The 18,144-nt window shown below is 38.8% G+C and overlaps 2 protein-coding genes across 3 annotated transcripts in view; one reads left to right on the top strand and one right to left on the bottom strand.

Moving 5' to 3' along the window:
* LOC146315499 (SH3 and PX domain-containing protein 2A-like) overlaps nucleotides 1-15,395 on the bottom strand; it is a 76,550-nt gene extending 61,155 nt beyond the window's left edge. For both annotated transcript variants that reach the window (XM_084735330.1, XM_084735331.1), the window contains exons 1-2: nucleotides 15,043-15,395; nucleotides 6,067-6,147 (exon numbers count right to left, since the gene is read on the bottom strand). In XM_084735330.1, the coding sequence (XP_084591456.1) occupies nucleotides 6,067-6,147; nucleotides 15,043-15,114 (153 nt within the window). In that variant the 5' untranslated portion in view covers nucleotides 15,115-15,395. The remainder of the gene's footprint in view (nucleotides 1-6,066; nucleotides 6,148-15,042) is intronic.
* LOC146315500 (N-acetyllactosaminide beta-1,3-N-acetylglucosaminyltransferase 3-like) lies at nucleotides 10,582-13,924 on the top strand. Its single transcript, XM_084735334.1, has 2 exons — nucleotides 10,582-10,664; nucleotides 12,156-13,924. Exons 1-2 carry the CDS (start codon nucleotides 10,657-10,659, stop codon nucleotides 13,252-13,254), a joined length of 1,107 nt encoding a protein of 368 aa, XP_084591460.1. The 5' UTR covers nucleotides 10,582-10,656; the 3' UTR covers nucleotides 13,255-13,924.
* Nucleotides 15,396-18,144: the final 2,749 nt, after the last annotated feature.

Genomic DNA, 18,144 nt, shown 5'->3' with positions numbered 1-18,144 from the left:
TCCACACAATAGGTCTCACGAATACTGGTGGAAACACAGGCTGGTTTACTAGATAGTGCCAAGGTTTCAAGAATCCTGAACAGAACCAGACCTAATTTGGTGGAAAGGGACCTTCAGGGGGGGTTCTGTTCAGAACCTTCCTACCTTCTAAGGATGCCAACAGTAATCCACATGCAGAGTTCTATTGCACATCCCTTTTATATTCCATGGGTTTAATCTAGAACTCACCCAGGGGGTTCTGGCGAGAACCGATATCACAAAGGCTGCAATGATACGATTCTGATTCGATTTAATTCAGGGGCCTGAGATCGAGATCAGATCATATCAGGTCCAATTAACAACTTTAGTTACATCTTAATCAACTTACAAAAAACAACTAAATTATGATTTGACAATTTTATAACTGAACTCTTCCAGACACTTATGACACAGACATGCCATGGGACTTTCAAAATAAAGCTGTATCTTAAAGATAAGATAAATATTTTAACATTGCATTGATAATATTGTGTTCCTGAACATTAAATCGATCCGGATCGATGTATTGCTTCACCACTAGTTTCATCAGGAGCAAATGGTTCTGAGTAGAACTTCAGCCGGTCAGGAAGAATCTTATTTGGAACCCTTCTTTCTAAGAGTGCTGCATTATTGTGGTTTAAGGGCAAAGTAAAAGGGCTGAGTACAAAGAACAGTCCTGGTTAACCACACCTGCACTTTAACATGCAAAACACACAGTTTTATCCCCCTAAAACTGAACATGCAGGACATTAAATATATATACAAACCAGACTGTTTTTCTTTAGAGTACTATGGCAATAACACAGCTTTACAGCAGGGGCTGTAATTTCCAAAAGTCCCAGTTTCTGTGACAGAGCATTGGCAGCTGCGTTGTTTGTCTGACACACTAAGCTGCACACTCATCATGTTATCATCAGCCTCCCAGCTGGACGTAGCCATATACTCCGTCTCAAAGATGGGAGTGCTCACTCAACACCTTCAGAAACCACCTCGGCTGATGGAGACACTCCTCATCCAGAAGCAACGATGATGTCACCCCCTGGAGACCTGCCTGGGTACACGCACAGCTCCACAGGACAGGTGTGAAAGCCGTTTCTACGGCAACAGCCGAACAATTTGGATCCAAAGTCGGAGGGAAAACATTTCTCACATTTCATATACCTTTAATTGAGAAGCTTCTGGGACCCAAGATGCTGTACTTTATATTTCTGTCCAAAAGTCTGCACAAGATACTTAGGCTTCAGAGTCGGCCAAGTGTTTCCACTGGAAGAAAGAAAATGTCCATGTAGCAACAGGTGCTATGATGTAATCACGTTTCTCAGTGTCTTTCTACACAAGTTATAATCAGTGCTGTGCCCAAGGAAGAAAGTGAAATAAACACTCAATCATCTAACATATTTCTATTCTGGTATTGTGACATTGTGGACATGAATTATGGTGACAGGAGAAACCCAAACAGCTTCTGTGCACTGTAATGATAATCATTTGATGCATTTAAACTTAATTGCACTCACAGGGGTGGGGAGGGAGGGAGGGAAAGACAAAGAGTCACTGCACTCAGCAGCAGACAAAGACACTGCTCTGACAGGAATCTCAGACAGAGGGAGTTTGGAGGAATGTATGAGTGGGAAAACAATCTGATCCCATCTCTGGGTTGTGTTTTGACATCTGCTTGACAGTTGTTTACTGCAGAGAGATTATGATGCAACAGCCCTCTTGGTCATAAAGTGTCTTGGATTTACTTGCAATCAGATCTTATCGTGCATGTTCTTGCAAAACCTGCATTTTTGTCATTATCAGAAGCAAGTAATATAAACTCTGAAATCCTTGAGCAGATCATCTCTGCAGCACATGGGCTCAAGTGACTATTATTAGTTTATTCATTACAGGAGAAATGTGGAATATATTTACTGTACTCAGCATATTCTCCTTTGAAATTTCCATTCTGGGTCAGAACAATAGTTTTTGTTAACCTGTTTCATATTTATTAGAGTTCAAATTTGACGCTGAATGTTTGCCTAATAAGTTAGTCTGTTTATGAGTTGCAAGAAATCATTAATAATATTTTAGAAAGAGTAGATGTTTATCACGGTTAAATACAGCATGTTAATGGAGTCTGGCAGTAAAGCAGGCAGTCTCTGAACTTGAACTCCAGAGTGAGTATTTTCAGAGCAGTAGGCTTTGTTTCCATGATAACTGGCTTGGGCTTACATTGACAGACAACTGACAGTTATAAACAGCTGATGAACATACAGCTTAGGACTTGTCATCGCTTATTATTGTGAAAATACAATGTTGCGTTCAACTTGCACTCCTGGTCAGTAGGCGTGCAACAAGTCAACCAGTCTGAAAGTAAGAAAACACTCAGAAAACAGTTAAAGTTAAGCTCAATTTGTTAACTGATCATGTTAAACATGATCCAAAAATATACTGCATGCATTAAGAGCCAATTGAAGCCATTAATCACGCATAACAAAACACAACAACAACTCAACAGATATTTAATCTTTTCAGACAGAGCAGGATCTGTGATAAACAACATCATTTACCTGGAGGTGACATTAGTGCTAGCCTCAGCAGCCTGCTCTCCATGCAAGCTAACATCCACATGCCTGCACTAAATGTGTTTATGCATTGCTCTGGTTGAGTAGTTATATGTCTGTTCATTCTGACACAGTCTACATACACCCTTATTTTATTTTTATAAATCAAAGCACTGCCAAACCACGCTGGTTGCAAAATGTTATCTAGCCCACGTTGCAGATAACAACATCCGGGCCATGTGGGCATCGGTGAGAAGAGACGGACTGCTGTCTGCTGGTGCTACAGCCACAACTAGCAGCGGGAGCTGCGTAACATCTTATAGTTCACTGCTGTTGCACATGAATATTACATTAATAAATAGAATTTCTGGTGCTGACTCATCAATACCATCAATACCATGTAGTACAACACTAAAATTATATACAATACAATACTAAAATTCGATAGCATCAAAAGAACCACAGCTATAAAAAAAAAATTGATCTAAACACTCATTCAAAACTTAAGTTAAGTTTAGTTTTTACGGCCCTGCCTGGAATTTGCATAGCAATTCCTGACAATGTTAAGTGACTTTTTATGTACCTGTGTTTTCTTTTTGCTGTGGCATCAAAAAAGGTATCATGTTTTTAATACCAGTATTGTATCAAAGCTTAAAATGACCATATACTCCATTAAAATATCAGGAAGGTATATCGGTATGAATGAATAGATGCTGCCCAAGCACATAGCCCAGGTTGGACAACATTTTTTTGAGGATCTTATGTCAGGAATGTAGGCCAGACAAATTATACTGCAGACAAAGTAGAGCTGACCCTGGTCCAATTCCCCAATCCAAAAATAATGACGACTAAGGGATTTTTGTGGAAGTTTCTGTCCAAAAGGAAACCAGGCCAGTTTGCACACTCCACAATCCCCCTGTGGAATGCCGTGACCATGTGCTGTGTGGTTGAAGGGTGTGGGGGGGGGACCTCACTCGCCTCTCTCTGAGGGTAAACTCTGCTTGACACACTGACCAATTCTGCTCACGTCAAACATACGCAGGTCAAAACATTTTCCTCTGACACCAGAAACAATGTTTGATGGAATTCAGCCTCAGCAGTATTCGGCTTGAAAAGAAACGTCTTCAAAAAAAATCAATGTGCTTAACTTAAAATGTGCTCACTTCACTTAAGGTCAGCAGAAAGACGATAAGAAAGAATCAGATAAGAAGATGGGATCCTGATAATTTATGATAATTGCTTCCCAGAGGAGCAGTTATGAGTTATGCTTAGTGCACTGGATAGGTTTGAAACATTAGCAGTAAGTGCACTTTTGGACATCCATTTGGCAATGAAAATGGATACTTCATCGTTAAAAGACAAACTGCGAAGCTGCCTGTTGTTGACCAGCTGTACACTGCAGACTGATACTGAATGATCAACCACTGTTTAAAAGGCGTTTCTTGTTCTCTGACCTTACTTGGCTTTTCTGAATTCTGAATTAATGGTTATCTGATGAGATCATGGTCACATTTGTCAAGGGCCAACGGTGTCAAATGCATTTTTTTCTCCCTGTCAGCTTCTAGCGAACATAAAACAGGCAATTGTGCCACGAAGACAGAGAGCTGTGCAGAGCTGCAAAAAAGATTGTAGGTGTCGGTTGGCACACACACAAAAAATGCTCAGTTTCTGCCTGATGAAAAGAGAAATATTTCAAATCAGGCGTTACAAAATTACTGTCATCACTAATCACTATTGAAATCATGAAGAGACATGCAGCAGCTAAATAGCTGTCTTATCTTAACTTCCAAGGGAAAGCACCTTCCTCTCCAACACTGTTCATTACTCCCAACCCCCATCCCTTTCCTGATGACAACTTCCTCCTTAGGTTATCCAGTGCATTCTGGGATTGGTCCATGCATTACCTAAACTACTTACCTAATCTTCCTTCTGTAGAGCTTACTGCAAATCTCACTGATTTAACTGATTTTTAGCAAAACACATTGTTTTTTTGAGTAAGGCTGCACAGTTAACTCAAGATGGGACCAATCCAATCCAATATCAGTACTGGGCCGTGACATAAGGCATTCATCAGGTATCACTGATCCACATTCCAATCTAAATTCCACAACATGTGTGTTTTCTATTGTAAGCATTTACATTTAATAAATAAAATAGCAAACTTGAAACTCAGCAATGCATCTGGGGAATTATGCCGATAGGGGCTGTCTCTCAGCCCATCCGCTGCACATGTGAAAGTCACAAGCCAGAATCCCGGCTTCATTCAAACGGTTGAAGGAAGCCATTACACAAGTTACATTACACAAACTACACAAGCTTTCCAGATGTGGAAAACACAGAACTTTACACCTTGAAACTTAAGTTCAGTTTCTGTCTCATGTAACCATACTAATACCAATAAAAATTAAATTAATAATAATAATACCATCATCATATTGATACTGAAAAAAAGTGGACTGGTTCATCTCGGTTCATTTTTTACTATATTGTTTAGCCCTGTTTGTCATTATTCATTTCTTTTTATGATGGTGGATTTTTTAAGCACCAGTTGACACACTATCTTACCTGGTAGTAAGAAGACGTTTTTGTCTGCTGGTCAATACTAATCATATTGTCAGTTAGCTGCCAGTGTATGTCACTCAAGACACTTCATCTTTCACCTATATTACTATGTATTCAAGGACAAATAAAACACACTATCCCCACCCATTTTGTATGGACAGCTGTAGACTGTTGTTCCTCATGGATTACCGTGGCCAGACAAACACACCCAGGCAGCAGGGATCTATGGACAAGACTAATGTTTACAGAGACAGGAGAGAAGCTCTGTTTCCATCAAACAGACTAGGGCAGAATTTTCCTGGCTATTAGCAAGAGACCAGAGAACAAAGGGTTTCCTCTGCTGCTGTCGACACAGCCAGCCCACCAAAGCCACAGCGCTGTGGAGTGTGGTCTGGCAGAGAGGGTTATCAGAGACGAGCCAGAAACTTAGACTTTTACAAGTAAAATGACTGATAAGGTATGCACTAATTTAGGTTTAAACCACTCACACTGTTGCTTAGGCTACTTAGATGTTTCTAACAAACAAATAAACTATAGTATATAGACAATTCAGCCCTGTTTGCTTTAAATATAAACTTGAGTCACTGTTAGGAAATGCAGAAGTTTCACTGGAGGCTACTGCTTGATCCCTCAAAAAATCCTGAGGCATAACTTTGCCCCCATGCTGTATTCTGCACACTGACTGAGGTCATGTTTTCTTCCTGCATCTGCTGACTGGATTTCCCCCGTTTCCCTTTTTCCAAGCAGGCTCCAGTAGTCTTAAATGAGACCTTTCACTAGCATACCGCCTTCCAGCAGCTGAACAGAAAGACGTGACCAAAAGGTCAAACTGACCTCATATGAAGACAACATAGTCAGGCCATTCTCAACACAATTTAAACGTTTTGAACATAAGTAAGGAGTGGCTGTGGAAGTATTTTGTCTATTTGCCAGTGTAACATACCTGTAGGTCAAAGAATTTGCTGTATCTCCTGTAGATGATGTGGGAAGTGGAGTCTGAGTAAGTGACATTGATGAGGTACACCTAGTGAGAGAAAGACAAGCACAAACAAAAACACACCCATTAGCAACAAAGTCATCCTGTCAAAGACACCACGGCACCGCTTCAGCTTGAACTGCCCTAATGGCACGTGCAAAGTGCATTCCCTCCTGACTTAACTTCAAGGGGTCGTCAAAGGTCAAATAAACTCATTAAGTTCATTTGTTTCCATCACACATTGCAAAGCCATCAGGGGTCAAAGAGAGAGCCAACAGAGTTCAAGTATTATGTCATAAACCCATTTATAGCCTAATGAATTACATCTGTGTTTTTATGTGTAGCTGACTGAATGTGTCTTTAGCGTTTTTAAGTTTAAGTCTCACTTTTCCATATCATTCAACAGCAGAGATTCTCATTATTTTCTGCCAAGGAGCCCTTACACAATAAGAAAAATATACTGGGGAGCCTCTCGCGTACGTCCCTTGGAATAATCTCACATAGCCTATTTTTTAAGCCTTCAAATTAGTTATATAAAAGAACAACACAAGAGAAATGTTTTAGGAGCCTATAAGACATGTCAGGGCTCAACAACAAGGATTGTTTTCTTTCCCGGGGCAATTGAAGTGCCATGTCAACAAGTAAAACTGGAAACTCATTTGCTTAACCAGGCGAAAAAAAGACACAAACTATTAAATTAATTAGACAATCAATTAATTGTGAAGTAATTGTTCATGCAAAGTGGCAGGACATGCTATTTTCAGCCTCTTAAATATTTCTTTGTTTATCATCATGTCAGAAAAGAATATATTTGGGCTTAGACTGACAAACTGACATTTTATAGACGTAACAGCCCTAGATTAAATATGACAATTAACTTTAGTCTTTGCTGTTATTTTATAACTACCAGTAAAACAAGTGGGCAAGTGAAAAAAAAAAATAATAATGTTGAACCCTGTGTGTATTAAAAATATTCACACAGAACAGAATACCCATGTAGAGAAAGCTGAGGTCCACCATTAATGGGCGACATGTGGGAGAACAAGATTTATACATATTTATGGATTGATACATTAGAAAATCTATAAAGAATTTTTAATTGAAAAATTAAATTACTATCACGGAATGATGAGGCCTTTTTAAAAATAAATAAATAAATAAACAAATAAATAATGTAAATCAACAAATATATTTTGCTCATTTTCTAGCTCCTTTTCTGCTCCTATTCAACTGGCTATCATATAGTGTAACCTTTGCCTGGGAAAATATAAATACTTGTTTCATTTGATTTCAAGGAGACTCCAAGCCGATGGCAGGCATTAAGAATAACTACACAGAAAAAGACGATCTTATCGCTGATGATCTTATTTGCATATTATGGTCATACAGAGGCATCGGCATTAAACTGAAACTGTTCCATAACCAGAGTTTGCATTTCAGTGATTTGTATAACTGACTAACAATGTTTCATTTTACTTCTGCAGTGTCCACTGTTTGAGGAAACGAACAATGCTCCCATTATGTCAACAACATCCATCATTTCTATCTATCACATGGAATAACGACAGTAATGAAGGTTCACTCACGCAGTAACTCAAATGGGAATTTAATTTCCTTAGCAGACATCAGTCATTTGCCCAACAAAACCCTGTTGCCGGATGCTTTCCTAAAATAAATTCTCTATTTGTCTCAACAATAAAGGGCCAACAAACAGCCGTGCTTGCTCTGAAGTTCAGAAACAGATGGCTGCACCTAATGCATTTCCATCGAAGCGGATGGCACAGAATGTTTACAAAAGCAGCATTTACACATATGGTGGCAATCTGCAAGGACATCAGTTACTAGTTTGAAATGCAGTCTTCATTCTGCACACAGTTCATTACAGAAAGAGCGTTCAGCGAGGCGGAACCAGTCCTCCAGCAGCTCGCTAATTAGATACAGATAGCATGACCAAACACTCTGGATTCAGGCAACACCATGGCTCAGAGTGACAGTGTGTGAGGTCAAGATACATCCCCAAAGAACCATGTTTATGTTTGAACTTGACAGTGTAACTTATGTAAGACAAAACAGTCTGAGATTAACACATTAATATTACTTAATTAATTTTATGTGAGACTGTGTGAGAGTGGTGTCAGTAATTTCATGCAAAAGGATTACATTCTGAACAATAAATGCCACAAATTAATGCACATTTATGTGTGGGCTCATCTGCATTAAATTACTTGTACTCCAAATATTAAAGTTTGTGTTTAACAGGGGTGTTCATGCAGTAAAGAGCAGAAACTCAAGACTTCTCATTGGAATGATCCTCTGGCAGCGTGTGTAAACAAGGATTAGTTGCCATGCTGCATCTGGCTCCAGTGCCACGAGTCCCTGGAAGGAAGTCACACTTGAACAGTGGGGACAAAAGACAAAGGGTTGCTTCTTTCCTCTCTCAGACCGGATAAGCATTTTCAGTTGCTTAGCTCATAGATAATGAGATTTTATTTTTTTCTCCATCTTCTTCCCTTGTGGGGACTTCCCAGTCAGCCCTCACCTCCGGCTTCTATCCCAAGGGAAGGTCTGTGCCCTGTGTTTAGTGGCCTCAGGGAGCCTCCCTCAGCAGGAGATGGATGGTGCAATTGATCCTTACTCTCAGGTTAATTAATCCAATTGTACCTGATGGATTAATTGATTTTTGCAGTCCCACTGAGACACGTCCCGTGGCTCATCAGATTTCATTACTAAAGTCAGTAAGATAACACCAAGACCAGATCCGGCAGTGAAAAAAATCTACAGCCATGCAAGAAGCTCTATGACAAGCCATATCAGGAGATATCACCATTTCAGGAATAATCTCAACGCATGCTAACATGCATGAAAATGCATATCACATGACCATTCACTCACTTTAGCATGCAGAGGCCAGTGTAAACAGGAAGAAGTCAGACAACAATGACAGGGGAAGGGAAAGATGACTGCTCTTCACACAATCCTTCCAGAAAATGGTACTTTTATTGAAACGCTGTCAACAGCATTGTGTTGTTGTCTCTGTTTTTCATCATTATATTTTCAGTGTCTGGTTATGACAGGCTAACCAAAGCTAGTAGCAAACATATAGCTAGTATTAAACTTTCAAACACTGCTACATCAAAATAAATCCATTATTTATGCAAACACAAACACACATTTATGACTGAAACGACTTGTCAGGATAGTCCAGATGTATGAGCAGTTTGGCCCAGTAAGTTGTTGGTCAGTCGTTCACCTTCACTACAGAAAAGATGAACACCTCTTTTCTTAGTAAAACACCAACGACAGTAACATTAGATAATGCTCACAGCGGTGCTTTACATGCTAACGTTTGCATGTTAACAAGCTCACAAGTTAGTTTTGCAGGTATTTAGTCTTTATTCAAGTCTTCTTTTTTTACCTTATAATGGTGCCAGAGGAAAAAAAAGAGGTTCGCCAAAGTTACTAGAATTCAATCTCTGACACCTTGAATGTTTGTACAAAATTTTATGCCAATCCATCCAATAGTTGGTGAAATATTTCAGTCTGGACCAAAGTGATGAGCCAACCTACCGACCAACCAACGCTGCCATCCACAGAGCCACACCGCTAGTAATGACATCAAATACTTCTGAGACATCATAGCTTTTTTTTTTTAAAGGAGATATTTTTAACCAAAGTCATTAGGATTCAACCTCTGGACACCGTCCAATAGCTGTTGAAATTTTGAAGTCTGGACCAAAGGGATGGACCGGCTGACCATCTATAGAGCCATACTGTTAGCCTACCAATGGCACCAAATGCTTCTTGGTACAGAATAACATATTCGAATAACTACCGGATGGATTGCCTTGAAATTTGGTACACACATTCATGTCCTTCTCAGGATGAACTGTATCAACTTTGGCGATCCCGTGACATTTTCTCTAGTGCCACCAGCAGGTCAGAGTTTTTACTTATCCAATGAAAGATCTCAACAGCTACCAGATGGATAGACCTTATTCACAGCAGCCACTTTGACCTGAAACAGTAGAGCACACACAAGTCTTACCAATGATACTAAATAAGGTTGTGTTCCATTCAGGTCAAACAGAGTCATTGTGCATGCTGGCTCACAGGCTCTTCTACACTAAATAGAATGGGACCTTAATTAGTATCATTGATACCATCTGTGTTTACAGTACTATTTCATACGTATGCTGTGAAAAAGATCTATTGCCACAGGAGGCTTGGACTGAATCCAACAGGGCTTCCGGGAGAGCAGAGATTCTGCACTTATTTCCAGGCAGCCTTGACTTTAAAACATGACAATTTATGAGTATCATCCACCAAGTTCAACCAACAAGTCCAACCTGTTTATTTCTGAGCCAATCATGAAGAACAACCTGAAGGTTTACTGGGAGTGTGTTCTGCTTTAGCATAAAGGCTACCTGATTGGCTAAACCTGTTAAGAAATATGAGCCCCATGCCACCTTTGCCACTACTGCCTGAGCAATCTGCAAGGGTTGACTACTAACTATCAGAGGGATACTCACCACGCGCTCACACTACTAATCTACGAATATGCTCAGGTAATTGTTGTTTTGTTTTGTTAATTGTGTGCCAACAAACTGAAAGGCTAAATTATTCCTGTATCCATACATGTTTGTGTAAACTTAGAAAAAAACAAGCTGATGTGTTATTTAATTAGGAGATAATGTGGATGGTGTAAATGTTACACCCCATCTAATCCAATAATTTTTCTCATTCAGGCTCTCAAATTTTGTTTTTGTGATGTTTTCTTTTAAAAGTTGTAACATGTTTGCGCAGCACTGGTGAAAAACACAGACATTAAAAGTCAGTTCTGTGACAGAGAAAAGGGTTGTGGTACTTTGGGAACAGTGAATTCCTTCAGGTGCTCCGAACACATCTGAACAAGCAGGTTGTGGGTTTTTTTTTCCAGTTTATAAGTGTGTGAACAGGTTTGACGGTCAAGTTTGACTGAGTGCCATCCACTGTTTATTGTGAATCTGTTACAAGCATTCATGTTCAAGCATGTCATCAAATGTCAATCTTGATGGACTTGATTTACATGTGGCTATTATTTATTTTATTTATTATTTATTACATGTTTTAATTATAGTACTTTGTTCATATTATATTTCTGATTATATAATTGCATCTTGACAGGACACATTCCTCATGCCATCGCTAAATTTAAATTATTATTCCTTACATTTCTGCTCAAATTCAGCAAATTTATAAAGCCGGTGATAAAGCCTAAATAGCAGGTTTGCTCTTCTGTCCATATTAGCCCTCTGACATATTAAAATGGTGATGTATAGTGTTGCTTGCCTCATGAAAAGCGGACAAAGAAGACGTTTTTCTGTTGTTCAGGCATTTCACTTTTTGCAGAAGAAACAATAACTGTTGTCTGTCGGGAGAAAATAAGGAAAAACTACCACAACATTGTTACAGCACTGCAAAACCATGACTACAATCCTTCCCTAATCTTAACCAAGAAGGTTTTTAAACACTTCAACTAATGCAACTAATGATCGTTTTCAATTTGATTAACCTGTCTATTATTTTCTCAATTAATCAATTAGATGTTTGATCCATAAATGCTTGAAAAATGTTGATCAGTGTCTCCCAAAGGCCAAGGTGACATCCTCAAATGTCTTGTTTTGTCTACAACCCAGAGATATTCAGTTTACTGTCACAGAGGAGTAAAGAAACCTACATATATGTTTCTTAACTCATCTTTACTCCATAGTAGAACACAGTCACATTAAACTCTAATATCTACTGGGCCCTGTTATACCAAACTTTAACCACTGCAGTGGCAGATGAGACATTTGTGACAGTTCTGGATCAAAAAATGTTCATGGGTCATTCTAGGAGCTATATCATCTTTTAAAAAAATGCTCAATAGCAGTATCTGTTTTTTTAAATGGGTGTGTTAGTTTATATTTTGTTGTGAATCAAAAATAACCTTTAACCATGAAATTCTGTCATTTAATATGTCATTAATATATAAGCTCATGTCAGTTGATGTAAAACTGTTTTACTCTTCACTGCAGAGGTTTGTGGAGGGCCATCAGAGCGGGAAGCCCCTTGTTGTTGGGAGCGCTCGTCGTGGTTGTTTATCTCTATAAAGACTGTAAAAACAATGACTACCAACCGACAGTGCTACCCACCATAAACAACTCCTACGTACACTCCAGGCCAAGTATCAACAAGTGTCAACAAAATTTATCTGCTGCCAACATCAAAGGCTTCAAGTATCTCCCTGATAAATTTAAAAACTTTCTCTACTATCATCACTGTCGTCATTTCCCCTTGCTCCTGGACATCCCGGACAAATGTGGACGAGCTGATGGATCTCCAGACGTCTTCCTCCTGCTGGTCATTAAAAGCCCCCCTGCGAACCACAGGAACCGAGAGGTGCTGCGCAGAACCTGGGCTGCAGAGAGGTTACACAATGGTGTGTGGATCCGGAGGATCTTTCTCTCAGGAACAACGCAGAACGGTCTGCAGAAAGAGAGATGGAACAACCTCCTCAAAGAGGAGCACCGGGAGTACAATGACATTCTCCAGTGGGACTTTGATGAGTCATTTTTCAACCTCACGTTGAAACAAGTACTCTTCCTTGAATGGCTGGAAAAAAACTGTCCGAACACTCACTACCTGCTAAATGGTGATGATGATGTCTTGGCCAACACAGACAACATAGTTGAGTATCTCCAAGGCCTCAAGGACAATAACGGAAGCAAGCATCTGTTTACTGGCAGTCTGATTACAGGGTCAAGTCCCATCAGACTTACAAAGAACAAGTATTTTATTCCGTTTCAGATGTGGAGTTTAAACTCATATCCCCCCTACTGTGGTGGCGGAGGCATAATCATGTCTGTCGACACAGCTTTGGTCATATACAGGATGTCCCAGTCCATTAGTATTTATCCCATTGATGATGTTTACATAGGGATGTGTCTGGCCAAAGCAGGACTCACACCTGTTTCTCATAAGGGTGTGAAGGTGAAAGATTGGTCCATAGCCAGAAAAGATTATTCTGACCTTTGCTTTATTAAAGATCAGCTAGTAGTACACAAATATCTTCCATCCGAACTGGATGATATATGGAAAAAAATACATGACCCCAATCTTAAATGTAATAACTAAAAGAAATGACTTAAGCCAAACAAAACTGTGATTTACACATGGCAAAGGAGCATTTTTGGCACTCTTGTGTACCACTGATACAAACTTAACTATGTTTATAGCACAACGAAATCTCAAGTCTGATACTGTTGTTTTTGTTTGTTTTTCACAGCATACATATCTGCTCTGTGAATCACATCTCCTGTGTTATCCTTTGAGAAAAACATCAGAAACAAACAGTCAGCTGCTCAGCTGCAGCACTTTACATGCACATTACACAACACTTTTAACTCTTATGTTAGTACTTGCATCTGCAAATATCGCAGCAGACTGTTCGGATGGTGTTGTGGCGCCTAGGTTTGTTTTCTTTTCTCTAGTTATCCTATCAGTGCTCAACCTGCCAGCTGCTGTCAGTCAAACTCAGACACAGACCCACCCTCGACCTGCGAAAGGGAGCATTTCTGATATTTCCTCAAAGACCTTTTTCTTAATTATAATAATAAAAATCTAGTGGCAATAAAGTTTAAAAACATGTTGACAATACTTTTGACTGCATTGATAAAAGACTGAAAAAATCAGAATGCTAATGCTATAGTGTTCAGCATTACCACATTCACCATATTAGTTTAGTGTGTTAGCATACTAATGTTTGCTACTTAGTACAGTGGTTCTCATCCTGAAGGTCACAAGATTTTTTTTATTTCTGGGGGTCACCTGGTGAGTGTGGAATATAAAATCAGACGACATATTGTGACAAGTTAAGTCCCCCTTAAAGACTTTAAACATAAAGGACAGGCACACAATAAATCAACACAAAAATTACGATTACCTACATACACACAAGCACTGACAAAAACTAACTTTGCATTTTGTACCATGAAATAGCAAACGACTCAGTCCAGCAAGCATGATGGGAAACGAGTTGAAGTTATCAATGGTTGAAGCGATTATTTACCCTGCCCCCTCCTCCCATACTCAGAGAAGCGCTGGCTGGCATAATGTCATAAATTGACAACAACCAGCAACTATGAGTCCTACACTGTAAGTTGATCTGTCAGTGTAAAGTTTGCTTTGAAAGTACACACTCTGGAGTTTGACTTCAGTGACTGCCTGCCTTACTGTCTGCCAGACTCCATTAACATTTTGCTCATTTTAACCATGGAAAACATCTCCTCCTTCTAAAAGATTATTTCTTACAACTCATAAACACACAGTCACTCGTTCAACAAACGTTCTGCATTAATTTGAAAACATGAAACTGGACAACTAAACCATCATCTCGGCCCAGAACAGAAATTTAAAAGGACGCTGCAGCTGTGGCACTTCTGTCAGAGACTTTACATGTTTTCTTAGTCTTTGTTGACATATCATGGTCAATTTCTGATTTATTACAGTAAATGCGTTACAGATCTCATTTATTTTTTGAATGTTTCCACCTACTATTCTTACATATGGTACCTTTAAGGTCAGATCCATTTTGGGGCTCCCAAATGCCTAAAATGTGATTTTGGTATCTAATATATTTCTGTATTTTCACAACACAGCTTGCTTGCATTTTAATTCAATACAATTCTCATTCCATTTTTTTGTATTTTGTTTTAACTACTTTTGATGAGAATAAACTTTTTTTTTTTTTATGTATTTGAAACCATCTCGTCAAAGACAAAAACATCCGCATGTTGTTGTGGGTGGACAGACACAGAGCTGGTAGCGGCTCAACTTTCAAGAGATGAAACACTATGTGGAGCCATTTGTGATTTTAACTACTTGAGCAACACGGTATCAGAAAGACAGAAGAAGACAACTTACATAGTGTTTGGAGGGATTCCTTCTCTTCTGCACGTCCACAACATTAACATCAAGGACCGTCCGGAGCTGCATCTTGACAAACCAAACACGATCTGCACCGAGAAATACTCTGAATGCTACTAAAGATGCTCACCCATGAAAACGACATACAGTCTCAAAAACCATAAGGGAATTGTCTTCAGAGGATTCTGGGAAGAAGAGCGAAGTTGGGATCAGAAGGAAAAGTCAGGCTTTTGGGTCAATCCATGAAACGATGGTGCGAGGCGGTCTCGGAGCTTCTGAACTCCTTGTGAAACATGACAACGCAGGAAAACTGGCGTTAAGTCAGGGTTCTCCTCCCTCAAGAGGGGCTGAGCTGCAGACAGGACAGGACAGGAGGGCAGTGCAAATCAATATGTAAGGGGCGGTCCGTCCCGCTTCAGCCGGCTGGACACGCTGCACGGGACCCCTTCAGTTTGAAGAAGAGACCTGTCTCTTGTTTCTAACAGTCAGCTGAACTCCTGTGTTGAAAACCACTGAGGGTTTGAATAGCCAACATAATGAAAATGAGATTTTCCATTGCAAAAAAAAGTGGATGGAACAGAGGATACTACTGCTGCCTTCAAATGTCCCTCCTACTTCCCGTTACAGGTTTTACAAAACAAATCCCTCTTGGCAGACAGTCTTTATTACAAGGAAAAAGTAGATACACAGCGGCAGAATTAAAACTAAAGTACTGAGAGGCGTTGATGTTTTAAGGTTTTTACGTATTTGTGACAAGAAGTAGCGTTATGCGTGTAAGTGTTTTACTTTTTACTTCAGGAAAACAGCTGCTGTTCTTAAACATACATAAAAAGCTACAGAGAAACATGCACCCTGTCTGCCTGACTGAAAATCACATCATATCTGACCTACACCATCCACTTTGCATAAAATTTCGAAGTTATTTTAGGATTTCCGACAGCACTTAAACTGTGCATATGACTCTGCTCCCTCCTGGTGGAGGAGGCGTGAACAGGAGACTGACATTTAGTTAATCTTCCCACGTGAGGGCGCTAAACAACACAAAACCGATCATGTGAAGTGAAATTAAGTGAAATGGTCCATTTTATGTTTGTTTTATTATTATTTTTAAAGAGAGCAAAGTGTATTGTGAGTACTTAATGCCAATGAAGACTTAAACTCCAGTACAACACAGAGGGAAATACAGCTATATATACTTTATAGTTTTTCAGATTATATGATCATCTTATAAAATATTACTGTTTAAATGATCCACACAACGGTATATAAAGTTGTTTACTGCTGTTTTTAAATGTACATATCTTCATTGTAAAAATATATACCGTATACTGACATGTATAAATGCATACACTGTCATATTGACTTTCTTTGTGTTGGCTAAACAGTATGAAGTATCCTGTTACCTTGTACTCTGCAGCATGGCACTATTACATTCTCATTTACAATTTACAAAGCATTCTTGTATATAAACATTTTATTATGTTGCTCATTGTTGCTTTTTATGTAGGATATCCTTTTCTCTTGTATGTAAGCCCATGTAGGCCTACATAGATAGTTAAATGTTTGTGTTATCCTCTGCTCAGCTTTGTTGTCCTCATTCTCAGCTCTGTTTATTTCAGTGGAAGTACATTGAGGGCAATAAAACACCAGAGTTGAAATGCTTGTATCTGTACACATACTTTGTCAATAAAGCTGTTTTTCATTTAAATAAAAGTCAACTGAATGAATGCAACCTAAAATTCCCTAATTAATACAGTAAAACTGTAAAATAATACAGTACATGATATAACACACTGAAAGGGCCATTTTACAAAACAATTGTTCTTATTTTTGAGGGCCTACATTTTGATGATGACATTTTTGTACTTTTAAATTATATTGTCAATTCTTATTGTAGAACTTTTAGTTATGAGTAAGTATTTCTATTGCTATTACTTAAGGATCTGAATATCGCCTGCTCAATTTCAAGTTATTTACTAAGAATTAAAGGTGAAACACACCAAACCTAAAAATCAGTGGGCCTACATTTTCATTTATGATCCAATAATTAATAATGACCAAAAGAAATCTTGAAAGTACCATAACCTGTATTCTTGTTGCATACTTTGGATAGTGCATATGGCGACATTTGCTTGTGATTTATGAAAATTAATGTCAGCTAAACTTCATCATGAGGTAATGCCTTATCTGTTAAATCACTAAATTAGGGCAGCCTCAGCCTGTGACTGCTTAATTACTGTGAATGAGCTGAACTGATCAGATAACCTACATCATCTGACTCCTTATAACCTGACGTGGGCCTGAATAAGGCTAAAATGTTCAACAACTTCTACCATTTTTTACCCTCATCATGACGACAGAACACAAGTAGCATGCGTGGTAGGGCCGATGGGCTGAGCCGCTATAAGCACGTCCTGCTGCTGCCGAGGAGATTCAGGAAACAGATACGGCTAACCAACGGCGTCAAGTTAACCAGTGACACACCGACCGACAGCGGATGTAGTCTCCGAAGTAAAAGAATTAAGTCTTACGGGGTTGTTACAACAACACGAAACTGACCTAACAAAGCACAATTGCTTCCTCAAATAATATAGCTAGCAAGATTTCTCAATTAACCAGTGGTGAAATATAACTAAATAAACTTATTCTAGTATTGTGCTTAAGTTGAATTTTGACATATATTATAAAGATTTCACAAACTGACTTTAGCTTTTTATCTCAATAAGCAAAGTATTCTGTAAATATGCATTGTTTTACAATGTTACAGTTACAATGTTATTTATTTTTACAATAACATTATTTTTATTTAGTAATATTTAGCAAAACAACAAACAGTTATTGAGTTTTGTTAGTTTATGCATTGAACATAGCCCTACTGTGAGTCAGTGTGCTGATGTCAGATAATATTCAGTCTTTCTGTATTTCATACTTTATTAAACATGTATTTATTGTACCAAACTGCATGTTAACAAAAAGCAAAAAACAAAAAAACAAAAAAAACACAGAATGACTGGTGCATCCACCCCCATTCCAACCCACGTTTTCAAACTTTAAGAACATTTTGCTGATAATGTATACTTTTTACGCAAGTAACATTTT

The sequence above is a fragment of the Lutjanus erythropterus genome, chromosome 14 (genome assembly GCF_056507025.1).
Source record: "Lutjanus erythropterus isolate fLutEry1 chromosome 14, fLutEry1.hap2, whole genome shotgun sequence".
Classification (NCBI taxonomy): Eukaryota; Metazoa; Chordata; class Actinopteri; order Lutjaniformes; family Lutjanidae; genus Lutjanus; species Lutjanus erythropterus.
Note: the sequence above shows the minus strand (reverse complement) of the source record. Positions and strands in the feature narration are given on the sequence as shown.